This window comes from Myxocyprinus asiaticus, chromosome 24 (genome assembly GCF_019703515.2).
Source record: "Myxocyprinus asiaticus isolate MX2 ecotype Aquarium Trade chromosome 24, UBuf_Myxa_2, whole genome shotgun sequence".
NCBI lineage: Eukaryota > Metazoa > Chordata > Actinopteri > Cypriniformes > Catostomidae > Myxocyprinus > Myxocyprinus asiaticus.
In genome coordinates this window covers 2696354-2716676 of record NC_059367.1, presented here as the reverse complement: position 1 = coordinate 2716676, position 20323 = coordinate 2696354, and the positions used below count along the sequence as shown (strand labels likewise).

General features: G+C 38.8%; 1 protein-coding gene across 4 annotated transcripts; it reads right to left on the bottom strand.

Annotated features, from left to right (window-relative positions):
- Positions 1–3288: 3288 nt before the first annotated feature.
- Positions 3289–20267, bottom strand: LOC127414509 (mRNA export factor GLE1-like). 4 transcript variants are annotated; one of them, XM_051652573.1, is made up of 17 exons: positions 20093–20267; positions 18335–18423; positions 16835–17025; positions 16597–16749; positions 12745–12893; positions 12578–12638; positions 12083–12337; positions 10749–10974; positions 10374–10483; positions 10194–10263; positions 7930–8072; positions 7601–7791; positions 6690–6819; positions 4239–4343; positions 4062–4144; positions 3928–3991; positions 3289–3841 (listed from the first exon to the last, which is right to left on the bottom strand). In XM_051652573.1, exons 2-17 carry the CDS (start codon positions 18351–18353, stop codon positions 3773–3775), a joined length of 2019 nt encoding a protein of 672 aa, XP_051508533.1. In that variant the 5' UTR covers positions 18354–18423; positions 20093–20267; the 3' UTR covers positions 3289–3772. The 4 variants fall into 4 exon arrangements, 3 of the variants coding, with proteins under 3 accessions (XP_051508533.1, XP_051508531.1, XP_051508532.1); XM_051652571.1 differs by lacking the exon at positions 20093–20267 and having other exon boundaries at positions 16835–17074; positions 18335–18516; XM_051652572.1 differs by lacking the exon at positions 20093–20267 and having other exon boundaries at positions 18335–18496.
- Positions 20268–20323: the final 56 nt, after the last annotated feature.

Genomic DNA, 20323 nt, shown 5'->3' with positions numbered 1-20323 from the left:
AGAGATATAACCATTTAATTGTCCACGTTTATACTCTGCAGCCATCTGATGCCGAACCAGCTTACAGCATATGCGTTTGACAGTTCATGAGAGTAAATAGAATAGATTTAGCTTAAAAACTTTGTAAAGAAGTATTAATGTTGTATACTTGAGTTGTAAAGTTGTTCAAAATTATGTTTAGTTGAAAAAGAGTACGTTGATTTCATAACTTTTGACAACCAAGTTGTATAGAGCAGTTATAAGTAATAGGAAATAAATTCAAATGACTAATTCTCATTTTATATGTTAATATAAATTACATATTATATTTAGATTAAATTTTATAGAAATGTTGATAAAAAAAAATGTCTTCACATGTATCACACTGGTTTTGCTGTAGTTAATGTATATTTTGAAATGTCAAAGAATTTCTACATTTTATAATTCCTAAAAAAAAAAAAAAGGCATATTAAGAACTTTTGGTCAGTTAACATGCCAAAAATGTCAATCATGTATGAACAGTTAAGAACCTATTAATGACTTACAATATAGTTTTAGATGAAAACCATGGGGTTATGAATGATTTATAAGCTTAAAATCCACCGGGTCAAAATTGACCCTCGAATGCAAAATGTTATATGCATATTCTGAATGCAATAGGAGGGATAAATGGTCATGTTTTGTGACAAAACATTTTTTTAAAGTGCAAATAGTGCATGCAGTGTCTAAATTAATTATTTCATAAGAATTGTGTAGAATGATAAATACAAGTCGGGATGAAATCAAATGATTACAGATACGTCACGTTTACTTTGTTTACATACCAATAGCCAAAATACCATAGTTGCTACCAGGGTCTGAAATTAATATTATAATACAATATTTGCCCCATGCATTTGATACTCAGGGGCATTTTTACCTTTATGAGGGCTTTTTATTCTAACTATATAATAATAATATGACTAACTAGGCCTAGAATACATTTTTGCCCCAACATTTTAAATTATGGGGGTATTTTAGTCACTTTCAGGGCCATTGGTTGCTACAGTTACTGTATTGCTACAACAATAAAACTAGTTAATTGGTATCAATCACCACTGTAATACATTAATATAATAACAAAATGAAACATTCTGAAAGCTCATTCTGTTCCATGGAAGATTCCATATGATTTTACAGCAGGAACAATAATTCCAGTAAGTAACTATGATATTTTGGATAAAATTGGTTATCATTATCATATGATTTTTATTTATTTATTGTTGCTTTGGTAACACTGGGTTAAAGGGATAGTTCACCCAAAAATGAAAATTCTCTCATATTTACTCACCCTCATGCCATCCCAGATGTCTGACTTACTTTCTTCTGCAGAACACAAATTAAGATTTTTAGAAGAATATTTCAGCTCTGTAGGTCCATACAATGCAAGTGAATGGTGACCAGAACTTTGAATGTCTAAAAAGCACATAAAGGCATCATAAAAGTGATCCATATGACTCCAGTGGTTTAATCCATGTCTTCAGAAGAAATATGATAGGTGTGGGTGAGAAACAGATTTATATTTAAGTCCTTTGTCTACCGTTAATCACTTTCACTTCCACGTTCTGGTGTGGAAGTGACTTTCACATACCTACTGGTTGGGGCTGGTCAAAGGTGGAGATTTATAGTAAAAAAAGGACTTCAATATTGATCTGTTTCTCACCCACACCTATCATATCACTTCTGAAAACATGGATTAAGACCACTAGTTTTATGGATTACTTTTATGCTGCCTTTATGTGCTTTTTGGACATTCTGATTTCTGGTCACCATCCACTTACATTGTTAGGACCTACAGAGCTGAAATATTCTTCTAAAAATCTTCACATGTTTTCTGTATAAGAAAGTAAGTCACACACATCTGGGATGGCATGACGGTGAGTAAATGATGAGATAATTTTCATTTTTGGGTGAATCATTCCTTCTAAATGTTCTAATTGTTAATTTGAAATTACATTGTTTTTAATAAACATGTAATCTACATGACTATTAATATCTTGATATTAAATTGAAAAAAAATAGTTTGCTGCCCAAAGCCATGGGGCATCTTGATATATATATCACGTGTCTAGAAGGTAACCCCCCAGTAACCTAAAGTCTCGCAAGAGCCGCATTGAATGTTCACACACTGTGTTTATTTAGAGTCCTACAGAAACCCTACACATGAGAGTCTCATTTGCTGTTACTAAGGTTAGGTTTAGATTTAGTGGTAGGGTTAGGTTTAGGGGTATGTGTAGGGCACAGCTATTCAACTGGCAACCCGTGGGCCAAATCCGGCCCATTTGAAATTTTCAGTGGCCCACATGAGGTTGTCAGTTGTCTTAGGGGCTGTTCACACTGAACGCGTTTTGTGTCTGTTCCTATGTCAATTCGCGCTAGACGGACGTTGTGCCACGTCTCGATGTTTTTACAGTGTCTCGTTCAAGAGAGCCGAAAAATTCTGTTCGTTAATTTGGTCGAGAAAACATTCGATTTGGAAAGTCAAAAGTTTAAATCATAACATATATGGGGCCTGGGTAGCTCAGCGAGTATTGACGCTGACTACCACCCCTGGAGTCACGAGTTCGAATCCAGGGCGTGCTGAGTGACTCCAGCCAGGTCTCCTAAGCAACCAAATTGGCCCGGTTGCTAGGGAGGGTAGAGTCACATGGGGTAACCTCCTAGTGGTCACGATTAAGTGGTTCTCGCTCTCAATGGGGTGCGTGGCAAGTTGTCCGTGGTCGAGGAGAGTAGCATGAGCCTCCACATGCTGCGAGTCTCCGTGGTGTCATGCACGACACGCCACGTGATAAGATGCGCGGATTGACGTTCTGAGAAGCGACTGAGACTTGTCGCTTTGATTGAGGCGAGTAACCGCGCCACCACAAGGACCTACTAAGTAGTGGGAATTGGGCATTCCAAATTGGGGAGAAAATTATGTAATTCAATACGGCTCAAAAATTCACATTTGAGGTATGAAAGTGTGTAATTCGCTAAACGTCCACGGGCACGTATCGTCAAGTAATGTTTACAACAAACCTTATTTTACTCATAAGTTTAAAAACCCCATTATAAACACCCATGGTGAATTCTCTTCCGAATCTATTTATAGAAAATGCTGCCTGGAAGCGTTCCAAAGATGGCGAGTGGACTGACTTGCCTTGAAAAGCACTTTGGCATTACAGTACATAAAAGCAATATGTAGCTCATTAAAATATTTAGAGAAAAACTAGAAAAATATAGACTCAATATAAACATTTCCATGACTTTTCCAGGCCTCGAAAACACAATTTAAACAAACATTACTTGAAGTGACTTTAATGTTTTGTTTCATCTTCTGCACAAACCTTATCTTACATTACAGTGAAGATAAATGAAAGCCACTTTCTATGTAACAAAGCAGTGAATCAGTATACTCTTAAATATCCATGTCAATGTACAATTCATCCATATACATGCACATGAGATTAAATTCCATCATCCTATTCCAAAAATAAGGCTTGCGTTCAGGGGTGAACAACAAAAACAAAGCATTTACTTGCTTTTGGGATAACTGGAAATTGGATGGATACAGTGGTTAAAATGAGGATACTCGCAAATATTAAAAACCAATTCAGAAAGTCAATAGTTCCTCAAACGCACTGATAAAAGAAAATACAATTGAACTTAGGACGGCATGATACTAACATGAAATTAATCCTACAGACGCTTATGTACACAGTAACTGCGTATTTGATTGGTTAATATCCAGCAGAGGTACACAGTTGTCCACCAATCAGGACCTCCAGAACGCAGAGGTCAGCTGGCCCTTGGGAGAGGGGATCTGCTTTGTTCTTAGAGAGGTCTAGGGAAGAGAAAGATATAGCGTTGAGTATCACAATGGCGCACAAAGCAGTGTGCACAAAATATGCAATAAAAGACATAGCCTGCCTCTAAAAACTGCTTCAGTCTGGTTACAGAGCCCATCTGACCTGAACTGGTGACTGCTTCAATTCTGAAAAAATCAGATGAGGTTTAGAAGACAAAAATACAGTACACTGAGGTGACATGTGGTCATGTCATACCTTGGAAAATATTCTTCTTTAATGAGCAGTAGCAGTTTCCAGAACTGGCCTTGATATTGCTTCATAAGGGCATTTCCACAAACCTAAACAAGTAAACAGATACATATGATATATGGATGTCCTCACGAAGCAAAGATATAATATTACTGATTATTTTCAGAGAAAAGCAGAATTTACCTCCAGGAAGTCGAAGAGAATCGTTGCAGTGACATCAGCGAGAGGCTCCAAGTTGAGTATCTGTGCCAGCCAGCGCCAGCCGTGATTCAACCCATGAGGATGAGGCTGTTAAACCAGTACAGACACACACGAGCACAAGTGCATAGCAAAGATCATTTAGATAGAAATGTCAAAAGAATAGTTTCCCAAAAACAGTCATTATTTATTCACCCTCGTGTCATTCCAAACTCATATGCTGCTATTATTTATGTGGATCGCAAAAGTAGAATTTTTTTAATACATATGTCCCAATATAATTTTTTTTGAGAACGAGTATAAGTACCGATACTTCCTTTTTACTTCCATTTACCGATATGATTACTGTATTTAAAAAAAACAACAACAAAAAAAAATTCTTAATTCTATATCAACCGTTTATTTACATTTTTGTCTAAATAAATGAATTCATTAATACTATTAAAATAAAATATAAAATAGAAAGATACATTTTCAACATAATAATGTATTATTTTTATCAAATGAAGTGCTTTATATGGAACCTCACAGCATTGGATTTATATTTTGTCAAATAAAGTGCTGCGTAACAGAGCATCACAGATGTAAGCTATTGATTAAATATTAGGGATGCACCGATGTATCGCCTGCAAATATTTATCGGCCAATTATTGACTAAATTAAAACCATCGGCATATCGATAATAAGCATGAAAACGCCATTATGAAAAACTGATGTTTTATTTATAATTAATTAATAACACTCTTTTTTAAAAACTCCATACAGAAATAATAGCCACAATATGTAGAAGGGTTGGCACTCCTAAGAACATGTAACATTTAATTTATATTCTTTCTCGTCCTTATGTTAATGCAGAAGAAATGCCATAAATGGACGTGACAGTAGTGAAAGCGGCACTTACCTATACAGGCTACACGATGAGGGAAACCATCCAAAACGCTTTAGAAACCAGCAGGCTTTGACTTCTGAGATATCGGTATCATATACATTAATTCTGCATGATTGATTGAATTAAGATTGAAATTGCAATATGGCCTTGTGCGATTACTAAATCTTAAAAGGCTGCTTTTCAAATGCAAAAATGATTTAGATCATTTTTCATATCAATCATCATGTTATCATATTTAGTTATTTTTTGTCTTTTATGTATCCATCACTGTGGCTCTCTTTAAAATTTTGGGCCTGTCAGGTGTTTGACAGTGCATCCCTATTAGATATTACAATTACTATTGATTTATTACTATTAATAAAGTAGTAGTAGTAGTATTACAGTGAATATTACATAACTTTACAGTAGTGACATATTTCTGTGGTACTTTTTTCCATTTAAATAGCGCTTTTATTTTGGCAGAAGCTTTTATTTTGAAGCCCTTTTCCGTTTCGGTGTTTTTGACGTTAGCTTCTCACTTCTGGAAAAGCAAGTCACTACGTGACACAATGTGATTATTAGATCACCAAAGGCTGCTATTTAATTAAATAAATATGTAGTCTGTATGTTTACGCTACAAAGTGAATTAGCATTCTAATCACTAACTACGTTTCCATCCAAGAATTTTTTGCTAAAAAATAAAAATAAAGCCGATGGAAACGCAAATTATCGATAAAATTTCACAAGTGTCGACATAATATTAAATGATAATAATAATACTACATTCTGTATGGAAATGGCTCAAGGGCAGATTTCTTTTGCGCTAAACCAAAACTTATGCGACAAAGTGTTTTTTTTATTTTTAAGAATGATGTCATGACGCACACCATGTTATCGGTAAAAGGCCATTTGAATGGAAACGAGCAGGAGACAGCAATTTTTGCAATTTTCTTTTTTACGCATTTTCACTTTTTCGATAACGGAACAGCGAAAAAAGTGGATGGAAACATAGTTACCGTCATCTGCTACAAACAGAGCGCGTGATGCTCATGATGGTGTTTTCCGTAAATTAGTCAAGAAGCTCTAAAAGGTTTGAGTGGCTGGCGTCGGCACAACATTCACTTTGAAGTGCACAGCACATGCAAACTATGTATTTATCTCATTCAATCGCAGCCTTTGCCCTTTTAATAACCTCACTAGGACATCACGTGATTTTTATTTTATTTATGACATTCGTACGACAGAGGGTATCAGCTTTCAATATTGGTGCATTTTTACGAGTACAAGTGCATGAGCACAGCATCGGACCTGATTCCGATACCAGTATCAGTAACGGGACAGCCCTAATTTTTACTAATCTTTTTTTTTTTTATATAAAACAACAGGTTCTAGTGACCACGACTGTCAAACTCCAAAAAGGACAAAAACAGTTCTATAAAATTATCTTTTGTTCCACTGAACAAAAAGTAATACGGGTTTGGAACAACACGTTTTGGGTGAACGATTCCTTTAGGTTATGTTGACGTGTTGTAATGTAAATGAAAGAGCATGTGTTTGATGGCACACACCCCTTGTTTGTTAGTATAAGGCCATCTCAGCTGGATTATCGCCGCATACAGACGAATCATTCCCGACATTCTTTTCAGAAAACTATCCTGACCCTCTACTTGCGAGTCATCCACACGGTATCCCAGAATCCTGTTGGGCAAGGACATTCAACATACGTCACACCAGATTCTGAGTTTTAGGGGCTCTTAACACAGGACATGTTTTTGCATTTAAAAACAGCTGGATTGGAATCTTGAAACACGTTTTTTAAAGTTGAACTATTTTTACATTCATACGGCATCATTAAAATGCTGCGCTCATCGCACAAGATGTCCATCTGGCACGTGCACATAAACCATTAAAAAAAAACAGTGCAGATACAATGCAAATGCATCCTGTGGGAACGGCCCCTTAATAGTTTTTTGTTTGTTGGATTTTTCTCCCCTTTTCTCCCCAATTTGGAATGCCCAATTCCCAATGCGCTCTAAGTCCTCGTGGTGGCATAGTGACTCGCCTCAATCCGTCTGAGACAGTCAATCCGTGCATCTTATCATGCGGTTTGTTGAACGTGTTACCGCGGAGACGTAGCGCGTGGAGGCTTCACGCTATTCTCCGCGGCATCCAGGCACAACTCACCACGCACCCCCACCGAGAGCGAACCACATTATAGCGACCACGAGGAGGTTACCCCATGTGACTCTACCCTCCCTAGCAACCAGGCCAATTTGGTTGCTTAGGAGACCTGACTGGAGTCACTCAGCACGCCCTGGATTCGAACTTGTGACTCCAGGTGTGATAGTCAGCATCTTTACTTGCTGAGCTACCCAGGCCCTCCCTTAATAGTTTCTTAAAAGTTTTCTTGCGATAAATTACAGATAAATCAGGGCAAATAAACAAATGTTTTCACAGACGTTTGGTGTAATATTCATACTTCTGATACTCCTCTACAGACATGCCATCTTTCATAGGTGGGTAGTGTGGCACAGCATACGGGCACATCTTATGGATGTGAGCCAGTATAAGGTCTCCAACTTTAGGGTGAAGTTCCCATACGCCTGATGCCACGACTGCAATAGGGAACGCTGCCTCATGATGAGACGCCACCTCCTCTTCTCCTTGTTTCTGCAAATGGATTTCTGCCATCAGTTTTATGAGTTTGCAGCTTTTGATTCTTTGAAACACAAATGCACTTTAGATCAAAAGGTTTTTAAGTTTTATGTCCAAACATTTGACTGGTAGTGAAGGAAGTGATTTTCTCACCACAAACTTTTCTGCCAGTTTATAGCTGACAAACTCTTGCCCGTGTGGATGCTGCGATGTGGACACTGACTTTCCACTGGACGTTACTGATCGCCCTGATAACAGCTTATCGATCTTATCAAAGATCTCCCTCAGTGGGGAACCTGCATGCAATCAAGGAAAAGTTGCAAACATGAGGTGTAAAATCCGCCTTGGATAAATGAGACTTTATGTTGGCATTTCACACTATATGAAAATGGCATTGACTGTGTTTACATGCACAACAATATGCTGATAACTATCAAAAATCAGCTCATTCGAAAAACCAGACAACACAAGAAACTGTGATTGCATGAGATATGAAATGATCAGTGTTTTGACATAAATAGATATGCACACAATAAGACAATGAGAAACAAGGCGAAATTAGGTTATTGTGAAAATCTTTTGAACATTTATTGCTTTCGGTAAAATTACTGAAATTTCAACTTTTTACCGTATGCCTTCAGAGGACTTGGAAAATGACACTTAGGGTCCTTCAAGCTTTAAACTGTTAAAAAGGCAGCACTGAAGTAATACATATGACTCAAGTGTTTTAATCCAGGTCTTATGAAGCGATATGATCGGTTTAGGCTGAGAACAGACCACAATTTAAGTCCTTATTCACGATAAATCTTGACATCCAGCTTAACTGGAACACAATGCAGGCTGCAAGACGATGATTCTTTGACGCTGCATGCGAGTATTCCGGGTATCATAATACATCAATAAGACGTTGCATTTTCATTTTCTAGTGTTAATCATTAACCGTTTGCCAACCGCGGTACATTTTAAAGAGTATCCCCCCCACCCAAAAAAAAACTCAACCCACGACTTAATTTTAACTCGCGTCTGCATTTTCTTTTTTTGGGGGGGGGGGGGGGATTTTTCCCCTTTTTCTCCCAGTTTGGAATACCCAATTCCCAATGCGCTCTAAGTCCTCGTGGTCGCATAGTGATTCGCTTCAGTCCAGGTGGCGGAGGACGAATCCCAGTTGCCTCCGCGTCTGAGACAGTCAACCCGCGCATCTTAATCACATAGCTTGTTGAGCACGTTGCCATGGAGACATAGCGCGTGTGGAGGCTTCACGCCATCCGCCGCGGCAACCACGCACAGCTCACCACGCGCCCCACCGAGAACAAACCACATTACAGTGACCACGAGGAGGTTACCCCATGTGACTCTACCCTCCCTAGCAACCGGGGCAATTTGGTTGCTTAGGAGACCTGGCTGGAGTCACTCAGCACGCCCTGGGATTCGAACTAGTGAACTCCAGGGGTGGTAGCCAGCGTATTTTACCACTGAGCTATCCAGGCCCCCTGCGTCTGCATTTTCAAAATAGCCCATGGGGGCACAAAAAAAATGCGAACCTTGCGACACAGTGTCTGATTGCGTACAGCGCTCTGTGCATATGTAAAGCACGAGGAAGTGTGTGAATAAGCCTTAAGTAAGGGACTCAGAGGTCCTTAGAGGACAAAAATGCCAGCTTCAAAAACTGCCAAAATAATGTTATATATTAATATTATTTTCCACTTTCAATGAGTTAATAACCATCATCAGTCCTGATCATAACTACCTAATATTCATTCATTTTCAGGATTTTAACCCTTTAAATGCCAGTTTGTTTACATAATGCCACTGTTGTTTTTTACACACACACACACACACACACACACACAAAACACAAAACACAAAACACAAAACACAAAACACAAAACACACTCTGGCATCCATACCAACACACCCACACAATTTTAGCTGCATCATTTATTCAATTGGCCTGCAGTGCTCTATAATACAGCAAACAGAAAATAGGGGAAAAGCTTGTATTTGCTCCATAGGCTAAACATGAGAAAAATGGTGCCATCTGGTGGAAAATATAAAATATTTTGATTTTGAAGCCAGGGCTCCAGAATGAAAGCATAATATCATAGAATTCATTATTGTATGCTTTAATGGCACTGGGATCAAATAATTGCAGTTTTAATGGGTTTCAATGGGGACATTTTTGTCCTGAAGGTCCTGAGTGTAACTATTTTGTGTATACAGTGTATTATAGATGTATTATAGGAACTGAGGTTGAAATATCAAAATACCCCTAAAAATACACACCTTTGACAAAATGTATGCTGTTGGCATTAACACAGCCAAAATAATTGAAAAAATGAAAAAGACAAAAATGTCCTGAAGGTCGCACAAGGGTTAAAGCATAATCTGTGTGCATATAAACACGCCTGTTGTCTCACCTGAAGTGCTTGCTATCTGGCTAACAGGAATGGTTGCAGCCTTTTGGAGCTCCATTTTTAATTTCTTCGTCTGCACACATTCATAATATAAAAACCAAAAGGAGAAAGAAAAGATAATTTTCCAATAGAACACCATACCACATCGAACAGAATGACACACAAAGCTGATAGACGTCTCACCTGTATGTCTTTAGTGTTGAGGTCTTCAAAAGACTGAGCACACTGACTGGCCGCTTCCTGTAGCTCGTTGTACCACTTTAAAGTGCTGTCATCTGCTCTCATCTGTAGTCCTGTAGAGATGAAGACCATGTGTTCAGAGAGGCATTAATGGGATAGTTCCCCAAAAATAAACTGTCATCATTTACTCACCCTCATGTTGTTCAAAAACCCATATTAGGTTCTTACTTCCGTGGAACACAAATTGAATGGCAAAAAGATGCAGTGAGAGCGAATGGTGATTTAAGTTAACATTCTGCCTAACATCTGGGTTTGGAACAACATGAGGGTGGATAAAAATAAATGTTTTCATGCATGTTCATTTGCTTCATTCTTCACCCTCTTTTCTGGCTTTCTCTTTAGCAGACTGTTCTGCATTTCTCTTCTGCTCTTCTTGTTGGGCTTTCAGCTCAGCCTGTCGTTTCCTCTCTTCCTCTACCTCCTGTTCCTTCCTCTTCCTCTCTGCAGCCTGTGCCACCTCTTCCTGCAGAGCTCTGACCAGTGACCTCATTTCCTGTAGTGCTCGCTCTGCCACGGTCATATTCTCCACACTGAGAAACTGACCCTACACAATTATATATATATATATATATATATATATATATATATAAAATATATGGATGTAAATAAGGTGGCTCCGAAAAACTTTTGTTTTGTTCCCAATTATGTAATCTGTATCTGAGAAAACGTTTGTGTTGATACAACAAAGCAATCAAAAGTTATCGCATTACTAAAATCATAGTGTCCAAAAACGTCTCCAAACAAGTAAAACATAATAATTGTACATAAGAACTAATTACACATGCAAACACAACAACGACTTAAGGTTTGCATAGCATGCAGACATGATTTTAGTAATGAGATTTCACAGAATGAGTTTCATTCTGTGCCATTTGAGTCATCAAGTCTGTCATGTACTTGGCGCCATCTTCTGGTGGCCATATGTAATTACAATGAATGATCACATGACTCTCTGCCCAAATATGGAGGACTATCACCACTAGTTTGAGCATTCTGAAGCCAATCCGATTGGTTTAGCATTACATGATGCTACAGCATTTCCAATGATGTCATTTGATCCAGGAAAGCTAACGTGTTTGTAGTCAGATAGCAAAATTCTGTGAGGACATTGTGCTTCAGTGTGGATTATCTAATGATCTATGCATCCGATTACCTTGTGTGTGGACTATATTTTATGTTCTGTTTATTTTTCGTGAAGTTATAACCGAAAATGGGGCATATAAGCAACACCTGTTTACATGTAACACGTATGTCAAATACGTATCCTCGCTATATTTTTGTCTGGGAGTAAAAGAAATAGGCTGGTTGTATTCTACTCTTTGAGAGCTTTACAACAACATATGACACATGGCTATTTGATGAGTTTGATGTTTTTTTTCCCAATTACAATAATATGTATAGTACAAAATTATTATTAAATTATCAAAATTTAACACTTCTGATTTGTCTGCAAATTTAAAAGCATTTATTCAGTTTTGGTCATAATGTCTGCAAGCATTGTAAAGTAGCGATTCTAAACTTTAAAACAATTCCTATTTTGTGTTGGTCAAGACTGTAGTTATTAATATTTTGATGTTAATAATTTAAGCTTGGGCCCTTCCTCATGAAGGACCCACAAATCTCATGGTAAGATGAAACAGATGTTGATTCACCTCTGATGTGGTCCGCACCACCTCTGACACCTGAGAGCAAAGCTGGTTACTGCGGGTGATGTAAGAGGTATGGTCAGGGGCGGGGCCTGTCTGTGTGGGCGGGGCCGACTGCAAGAGCTGGTTGAGCTGTAGCACTTCCTCTTGAATGGCATTAAGCGCTCGGAGTCTCTCTCTGCCCTCCATCTGCCTCTGCCGCTCAAGCTCCGCCTCCCGCAGGCGCTGTTGCTCCGCCTCCCTCAGACGCAGGTTCAAGATCTGTTGCACAGGCAATCAAAGTCACTATACACTCACAACAGAATGTTTTTGAGAACTGAGAAACTGACCGACTGATTCTTCGTTTAAAAAAATCTTATTTTCGCTGCCTGTTCTAATATCTTGAGGGCAGGGTGACTGATGGCCGATATGTCGAAGATGTATACATGATTCTTGATCTTGAGGATTGCAAATGAGATGGATACTTAATTGCTGAAGGAACACTTCTTATCCATAACTCACCTTCATTCTGTGTCTGTGTTCCTCTCGCAGTTTCTCTTGACGGCCGAGACTCTCCTGTGTCCTTTAAATACATCATCAATGCTCATGAAATATCATCATTGTAAATCTCTGACACTTAACTATAATGAACACGTCAGTGTAACAGAGCCAGGTCAGAGGTCACCTACTCTTTCTCCATCATGTCTCTCATACTCTGGTATTCTTGTCTCTGTTTGAGCTCCATGAACTCCTCGAAGCGTTTGAGCTGCTCTAACTCGCGACATGCCACCGCAGACACCACACGCTCCTGCTGCTCCTGTCTCAAACTCAACTCCACCTGTGATAGACAGAGAGAGAAAACATACGTACCTCCGTTTATGTGTCGCCATTGACCCTTTAGACCTGATATTAACGTGTGTCTCCAATGAACACTTGTGTTGGGATTTCATGTCGACATACATCAATCATTACGTCAAAGCGTTACTGCATGACGATAAAGCGCAAAAAGTTAAAACAGTGCACCATTTCTCCCTATTATACTTGAATTGTATAATAGGGAGATTTAGTGTAGATGTGCGTGCTTGTCATCCGTGTCCCTGCATATTGATAGACACACTGAAGAAAGTCTGCGGAGTTCTTGTGCATGTACATGCCTCCTGTATGCAGCTCTTCTACCTCCATTTTATCTCCTCTGACTGAAACTGAGGTCTCTTAACTCCTCTCCAACCACCCCACCACATGTTCCCTTGACCCCATTCCTTACCACCTTCTCCAAGCCATCGCTCCATCCATCCTACCTGCACTCACACACATAATTAACATCTCTACTTACAGGCATTTTTCCCACTATATTTAAGCAGGCTCGAGTAACCCCAATGCTTAAAACACCTGCACTTAACCCCACACAAGTAGAACACTACAGACCAGTCTCTCTCATCCCATTCATGGCGAAAACACTCAAAAGCGCAGTTTTCAATCAGATCTCAGCCTATCTCTCGCAGAACAAGCTGCTGGATGACAATCAGTCAGGCTTCAAAAGTGGACACTCCTCCGAGACTGCCCTGCTGAGTCGCTGATACAGGCGAGAGCTAGATCGAGATCATCCATCCTGATTCTGCTGGACCTTTCTGCAGCCTTTGACACAGTCAACCATCAGATCCTACTCTCCACCCTCTCTACTCTGGGCATCACAGGAACTGTGCTTGACTGGTTTAAGTCCTATCTCTCAGGTAGGTCCTTCAAGGTAGCCTGGAGAGGTGAGGTGTCCAAGTCACACCAGCTACTTACTGGGGTACCTCAGGGCTCAGTGCTTGGGCCACTTCTCTTCTCTATATACACAACATCACTGGGACCCATCATTCAGGCACATGGGTTCTCTTACCACTGCTACGCTGATGACACACAGCTCTACTTGTCTTTCCAGCCCAACGACCCCACGGTGACTGCTCGAATCTCTGCCTGTTTGGCAGACATCTCGGCCTGGATGAAGGAGCACCACCTGCAACTCAACCCAGCCAAGACTGAGCTCCTCGTCTTTCCAGCCAACCCTGCTGTTGAACACAACATCACCTGGGTTCAACTACAGTAATGCCTTCCAAAATGGTCAGTAATCTAGGAATGACCTTCGATAACCAACTCAATTTCACAGACCACATCTCAAAGACAGCACGATCATGTAGATTTACACTCTACAACATCAGGAAAATAAGACTCTTCCTCTCTGAACATGCCAAACAACTGCTTGTTCAGTCACTTGTCATAACTAGACTGGACTACTGTAACGCTCTCATTGCAGGCCTCCCTGCATGTGCAATTAGACCCCTGCAAATGATCCAGAATGCAGCAGGACGTCTGGTCTTTAATGAACCAAAGGGAGCACATGTTACACCACTCCTTGTCTCTCTTCAATGGTTGCCAGTTGATGCACGTATCAAATTCAAGGCTCTGATTCTGGCATACAGAACAGTCACTGGGTATGCTAAAATCCTAAATACCTAAAATCATTTCTGCAGAGCTACGTTCCCACCAGAAACCTGCAGTCGACAAATGAGTGGCGCCTTGTTGTACTAACACAAAGAGGCACCAAAACACTTTCCCGGACTTTCGGTTTCATTGTACCACGTTAGTGGAATGACCATCCCAACACCATCCATGAAGCAGACTCTCTGTCTTCAAAAAACAGCTAAAAACACATCTTTTCCATGTGCACTTAACCATTTACTCACATAAAAAAAAAAATAATAATAATAATTAGATATATTCTTGTTGCACTCTAATCTGTCTTGGATATTTCTATTCTGATGCTAGTGAAAATTTGTAATGCAGCACTTTTCCAACCAATGTCTCAAGATGAATCGCTAATGATGTATTATTGCTCTTTTGTAAGTCACTTTGGATAAAAGCATCTGCCAAATGAATAAATGTAAAATGTACACGTATGCGCTTCTTTACATTTTCAGTTCAGACGGTTATTTCCTTTTAAAGCCATATGGAATTGTAAGTTTAAAATCTTGTTTTAGCGCAGCTGTTCAATGACAGGTGAGGGGTGGTGCATCGCTGCTGCCTGGGACGCATCTGGATGGATTAGCGTTTACAATTCAAATGCAATGTGGTAACATGTTTTTGACTGCCTCTGAATGTGCTTTTTGTTATCCGATCACAGAACATTTTAGACCCCCTTTCCTCTTGTATTTAGCATGGACCACTAAATACATCTTAATACCAGGTTTAACCAGGACTTAAACAACTGAAAGATGTTTTAAATTTGTGGTCTGAATCTTGCAAATCTTATCAAACATGTAAAGAATATATCTGGGCCTGGGTAGTTCAGTGGTAAAGACACTGGCTACCACCCATGGAGTTCGCTAGCTCGCTAGTTCGAATCCCAGGTCTCCTAGGCAACCAAATTGGCCCGGTTGCTAGGGAGGGTAGAGTCACATGGGGTAACCTCCTCATGGTCCCTATAATGTGGTTAGTTCTCGGTGGGGCGTGGTGAGTTGAGCATGGGTTCCGCCGTGGATGGCGTGAAGCCTCCACACGCACTATGTCTCCGTGGCAACATGTCCTTGTGTTAGTGCATTATTACATTGTTTTCATACAAATAAAATACCCCATGGCACCAGGTATTTGTGGACAGAGGAGGACATGTTAAAATAAAGAGCAGATTATACAGATATTGTGAACTTTGATACAACCAGAAACTGTTCCTGCATTTCCAGCCAAAATAAAAGTTTTATATATATTACTTTTGTATAATAATTATAATAATAAATATTATATTACAATAACATATAATAATATATTTATATATATTTATAATTTATAAATATGTATAAGTATGTTAACATTTATAAGTATGTAATTTCTGCACCACTGAACGGAATTGCAAAAATAAACGTCGTTTTTTATTAATATGCCCCTCGTCTGCAGTTGTTTAAACAGTCAGATAGTCCCGCCCCCAACTCACACCATTGGTTGAGTAATGTTTTTGAGGCGGGTCCAAGTGGGTCACTCAAAACAAACAGTGCAATTTTGTTATAGTGCCACGCAGAGACAGTGTTTACAGTTTTCGAGACAATTAACATATGAATGGCTTACCTATAGTTGTCTCTGCATATTAAGCAAGGATAGAAGTATTTTAACACTGATAAAGTTACATACATCAGCTTTAAAAATAGGATTAAAAAAAAATTGTACTTTTTTATCATATCACAGTTTAAATCGAAACTGCAATATTTTTCAAAATAATCACAATATGAGTTTTTGTCCAAATCGCACAGTCCTATTGTGTAGTTTAGTATTCATGCATCATGGTTTGCATCATAGCTTTTGTTGTACTGCCTGAATTGCAAAAAAACTAAAAGAAAGAAAAGAAAAAAAAAGAGAAAAGTTTGTTCATTTTGTGGTAAAGTTAGACCTGGAAATGTTGGTGTGAGATTCACCCAAGTGAACAGAAAATGCTCAGATCACTTTTACATTTGCAGTAAACAAAAACATACAGATTAAAGTCTTAATTGGTGTGTTTTATGCTACAGTGGTACCTTTGCTTTAGCCCTGTGTTTTTGTTCACACATGCTGATGCAACCGGCCATCTGTGTTGCTCGAGGCGACAGGACGGAGATCGCTGGAGGAGGACTGACAGTCATAACAGGACTGACATCCACAACTGGAGCTTCCTGTGTGTCCTCTGCTCTCTGATATCATAATACATAAAAACAAATGCATGATGACAGTTTCGAAGTGACCAGCTGTGCAATGTCAAAGCAGCTTTGATGTCACCTTCTCCTCCTCTTCAGTGTGGATGGAGGATGGAGGTGCAGAGGTGCTGGGTGAGATCTGATCTGGACTAATGGGAACCGAACGGCAGACTGGAGCATCATCAGATACACTGGGACTCACGTCACGGATGGAGGAACCCAGAGAGCAGCTCTTTAGCAGCGGTTGAGGGCTCAGTCTCTTTAAGATCTGACCTGACAGAGGAGACAGACTGGAGATCTCAATACAGCCTGAGAGAATATCCTGCAAAACAAGACAGCAAAGAATCAAGATAAAAGGGTGAAATACAATTCTATATACTATAATTGTTATTACTTTTAAAACTGCTTTAACCCTTTAAGGCCCGCTGGTGGGCCCATGAGAAAAAAAACAATTGTCAATATATTAATAACTACAGTCTTGACCAACATAGGTGTCGTTTGAAAGTTTAGAAGCTCCACTTTCCAATGCATGTACACATTATGACCAAAAACTGAACAAGTGCTTTGACATTTTTGCCGACAAATCAGAAGTGTTCCGTTTTGACAATTTATAACACAAATTGCACTGTACATGTTATTGCAATCAGTAAAAACACCAAACTGATCAAATAGCCATGTGTCTTATATTGTTGGAAAGCTCTCAAAAAGTACAACCAGCCAATTTGTTTTACTCACAGACAAAAATTAAGCAAGTAATAGCTAAGTATATGTCTTTGACAATTATGTTGCTGTTGCTTATATGCCGCGTTTTTACTTATAACTTCATGAAAAATAAGTGGAAAATAAAATCACATACCATTACTTAAAGGAGGCGATTATCTTTCAAACGAGCCCACACACAAGGTAATCGGATGCATAGATCATCAGATTATCCACATGACGCACAATGTTACATATGGCCACCAGGAGATGGCGCCAAATACATGACACAGACTCAATGATGACTCAAATGACACAGAATGAAACTCATTCTGTGAAATTTCATTACTAAAATCATGTCTGCAGGAAGTCTTTAAAAACACCTTCAGAGCTTAAAGGGTTAAAGAACATTTTGCTAATTCTTTTATAATTATTAGTATTATTTATGCACCTTTTTTGAGCTCATATGAGTGTTAATATGATTTTAGTGTGATATATTATCATCTCCAATTTAAAAAAAACAAAAAACAAACTATGTCAAATTTCATCATACCATCAGCAAATGTTATAATGGTTTCTATTTAAATATTTATTCCATTTAGCTGAAGTTGAGTGCTATAACTTAGAAAAAGAACAGCCAGTAATGATATCAGATGGTCATACAATAGTACTATTATATACTATACACTATGACACATAAATCTCACTCCAATGTATTTGCATGGCTCTACAAGAGTAGGATAGTACAATGTAAAAAGCGTGGTAATACCATGGTATATTGGCATTTTTTTGTTGGTGAAAAATGTTATCACCCCATCATAATCTACTTAAAATATGAATGTATAATTATGTTAATAGTTCTCGGTGTTGAAGCATGTCTTACCTCTCCTTTCTCCTGCCATTCAGTGCTGTATTTTAGTTTCCCCTTCGGAGAGTTTTTCAAAGCTTCTAAAGTCTCCCATCTCAGGTTTTCTGTGGGCATTTTGAGGAATTAGTGTGAATTGTTGCCCCTCGCGTTTATTTTAACCTCCAGACTCAAAATAAGTCGCCGGTGCTCACTTCCGCTTCCGCTTCCGCCTAAAGCAAAATAAAAGTCTGACGAGCAACTTAAGTAATACTAAAGTTTCCCTCAAGGAGAATCAGTCCACTCGGCGGCAAACTTTTGGACGCGCCCGTGCAGATATTTTCTTTGTAAATAAGCGGCACAGCTCCAGCATCTACTTGAATGGGGAAAGATCAAAACCTCCAAAACGGTTGATCGATAATACGATCAAAGAACATGTATCAAATTAGAGGTAAATTCTGACAACAATTGTATCATACATTGTGCTTCTTTAGCTCAGATCAAGCATAAAGAAAAAAAAAAAAAAAAAAAAAAAGGCTTGTTTAGCTAAGACGCATGCGTGTTCTCGAGTTGATTGACAGGCGATCTCTGTATCTAAAGGCTGATTGGCTCCTTTACCTGAAGGCGGGACCATTTATTTTAATACAAGTGCTCCGTCTCGGGGTGAATACTCTCTGGTAAAACAGATGACGCTTAAACCGAATATCCAGTGCATGCAATAATTAATTGATAATTTATAAAAAAAAAATATATATATATATATATATATATATACACACACACACACACACAGGTGGCCAAAAGTTTGGAATAATGTACAGATTTTGCTGTTTCAGAAGGAAATTGGTACTTTAATTCACCAAAGTGGCATTCAGCTGATCACAAAGTATAGTCAGGACATTACTGATGTAAAAAACAGCACCATCACTATTTGAAAAAAGTCATTTTTGATCAAATCTAGACAGCAGCCATCACTCCAACACCTTATCCTTGAGTAATAATGCTAAACTGCTATTTTGGTACTAGAAAATCACTTGCCATTATATCAAACACAGTTGAGAGATATTTGGTTCATTAAATGAAGCTTAACGTTGTCTTTGTGTTTGTTTTTGAGTTGCCACAGTATGCAATAGACTGGCATGTCTTAAGGTCAATATTAGATCAAAAATGGCCAAAAAGAAACGGCTTTCTCTAGAAACTCATCAGTCAATCATTGTTTTGAGGAATGAAGGCTACACAATGCTTGAAATTGCCAAAAAACTGAAGATTTCATACAAAGGTGTACACTACAGTCTTCAAAGATAAAGGACAACTGACTCTAACAAGGACAGAAAGAGATGTGGAAGACCAGATGTACAACTAAACAAGAGGATAAGTACATCAGAGTCTCTAGTTTGAGAAATAGACACCTCACATGTCCTCAGCTGACAGCTTCATTGAATTCTACCCGCTCAACACCAGTTTCATGTACAACAGTAAAGAGAAGACTCAGGGGTGCAGGTCTTATGGGAAGAATTGCAGAGAAAAAGCCACTTTTGAAACAGAAAAACAAAAAGAAAAGGTTCGAGTGGGCAAAGAAACACAGACATTGGACAACAGATAATTGGAAAAGAGTGTTCTGGATCTTAACCCCATTGAGCTTTTGTGGGATCAGCTAGACTGTAAGGTGCGTGAGAAGTGTATATATATATATATTAAACAATACAAAATCTAAATAAACATATAGGAAATAAATACAACTGGCATGGAATAAATCAGATCGGAACTGGCGATTTTAGTCAGCACTTGCCATTTTACCTTACTCATCCATTATTCTTTCTCATCCGGCTTCAGGAATCTCTCCAGGAGAGCGAAAGGAAACGTGTCGCTGAACAGAGGAAGTTCATGCCAGTCTGGAAGTTACGACAGACTCCTCCAGCTGACTGGCACCTGCCACTCAACCAGGGCAAACCACAGGACTCATGAACACACACACACACATTTATGATTGCATATGTAACAAACTTCCAGCAGCTTCAGTCCTCTCCA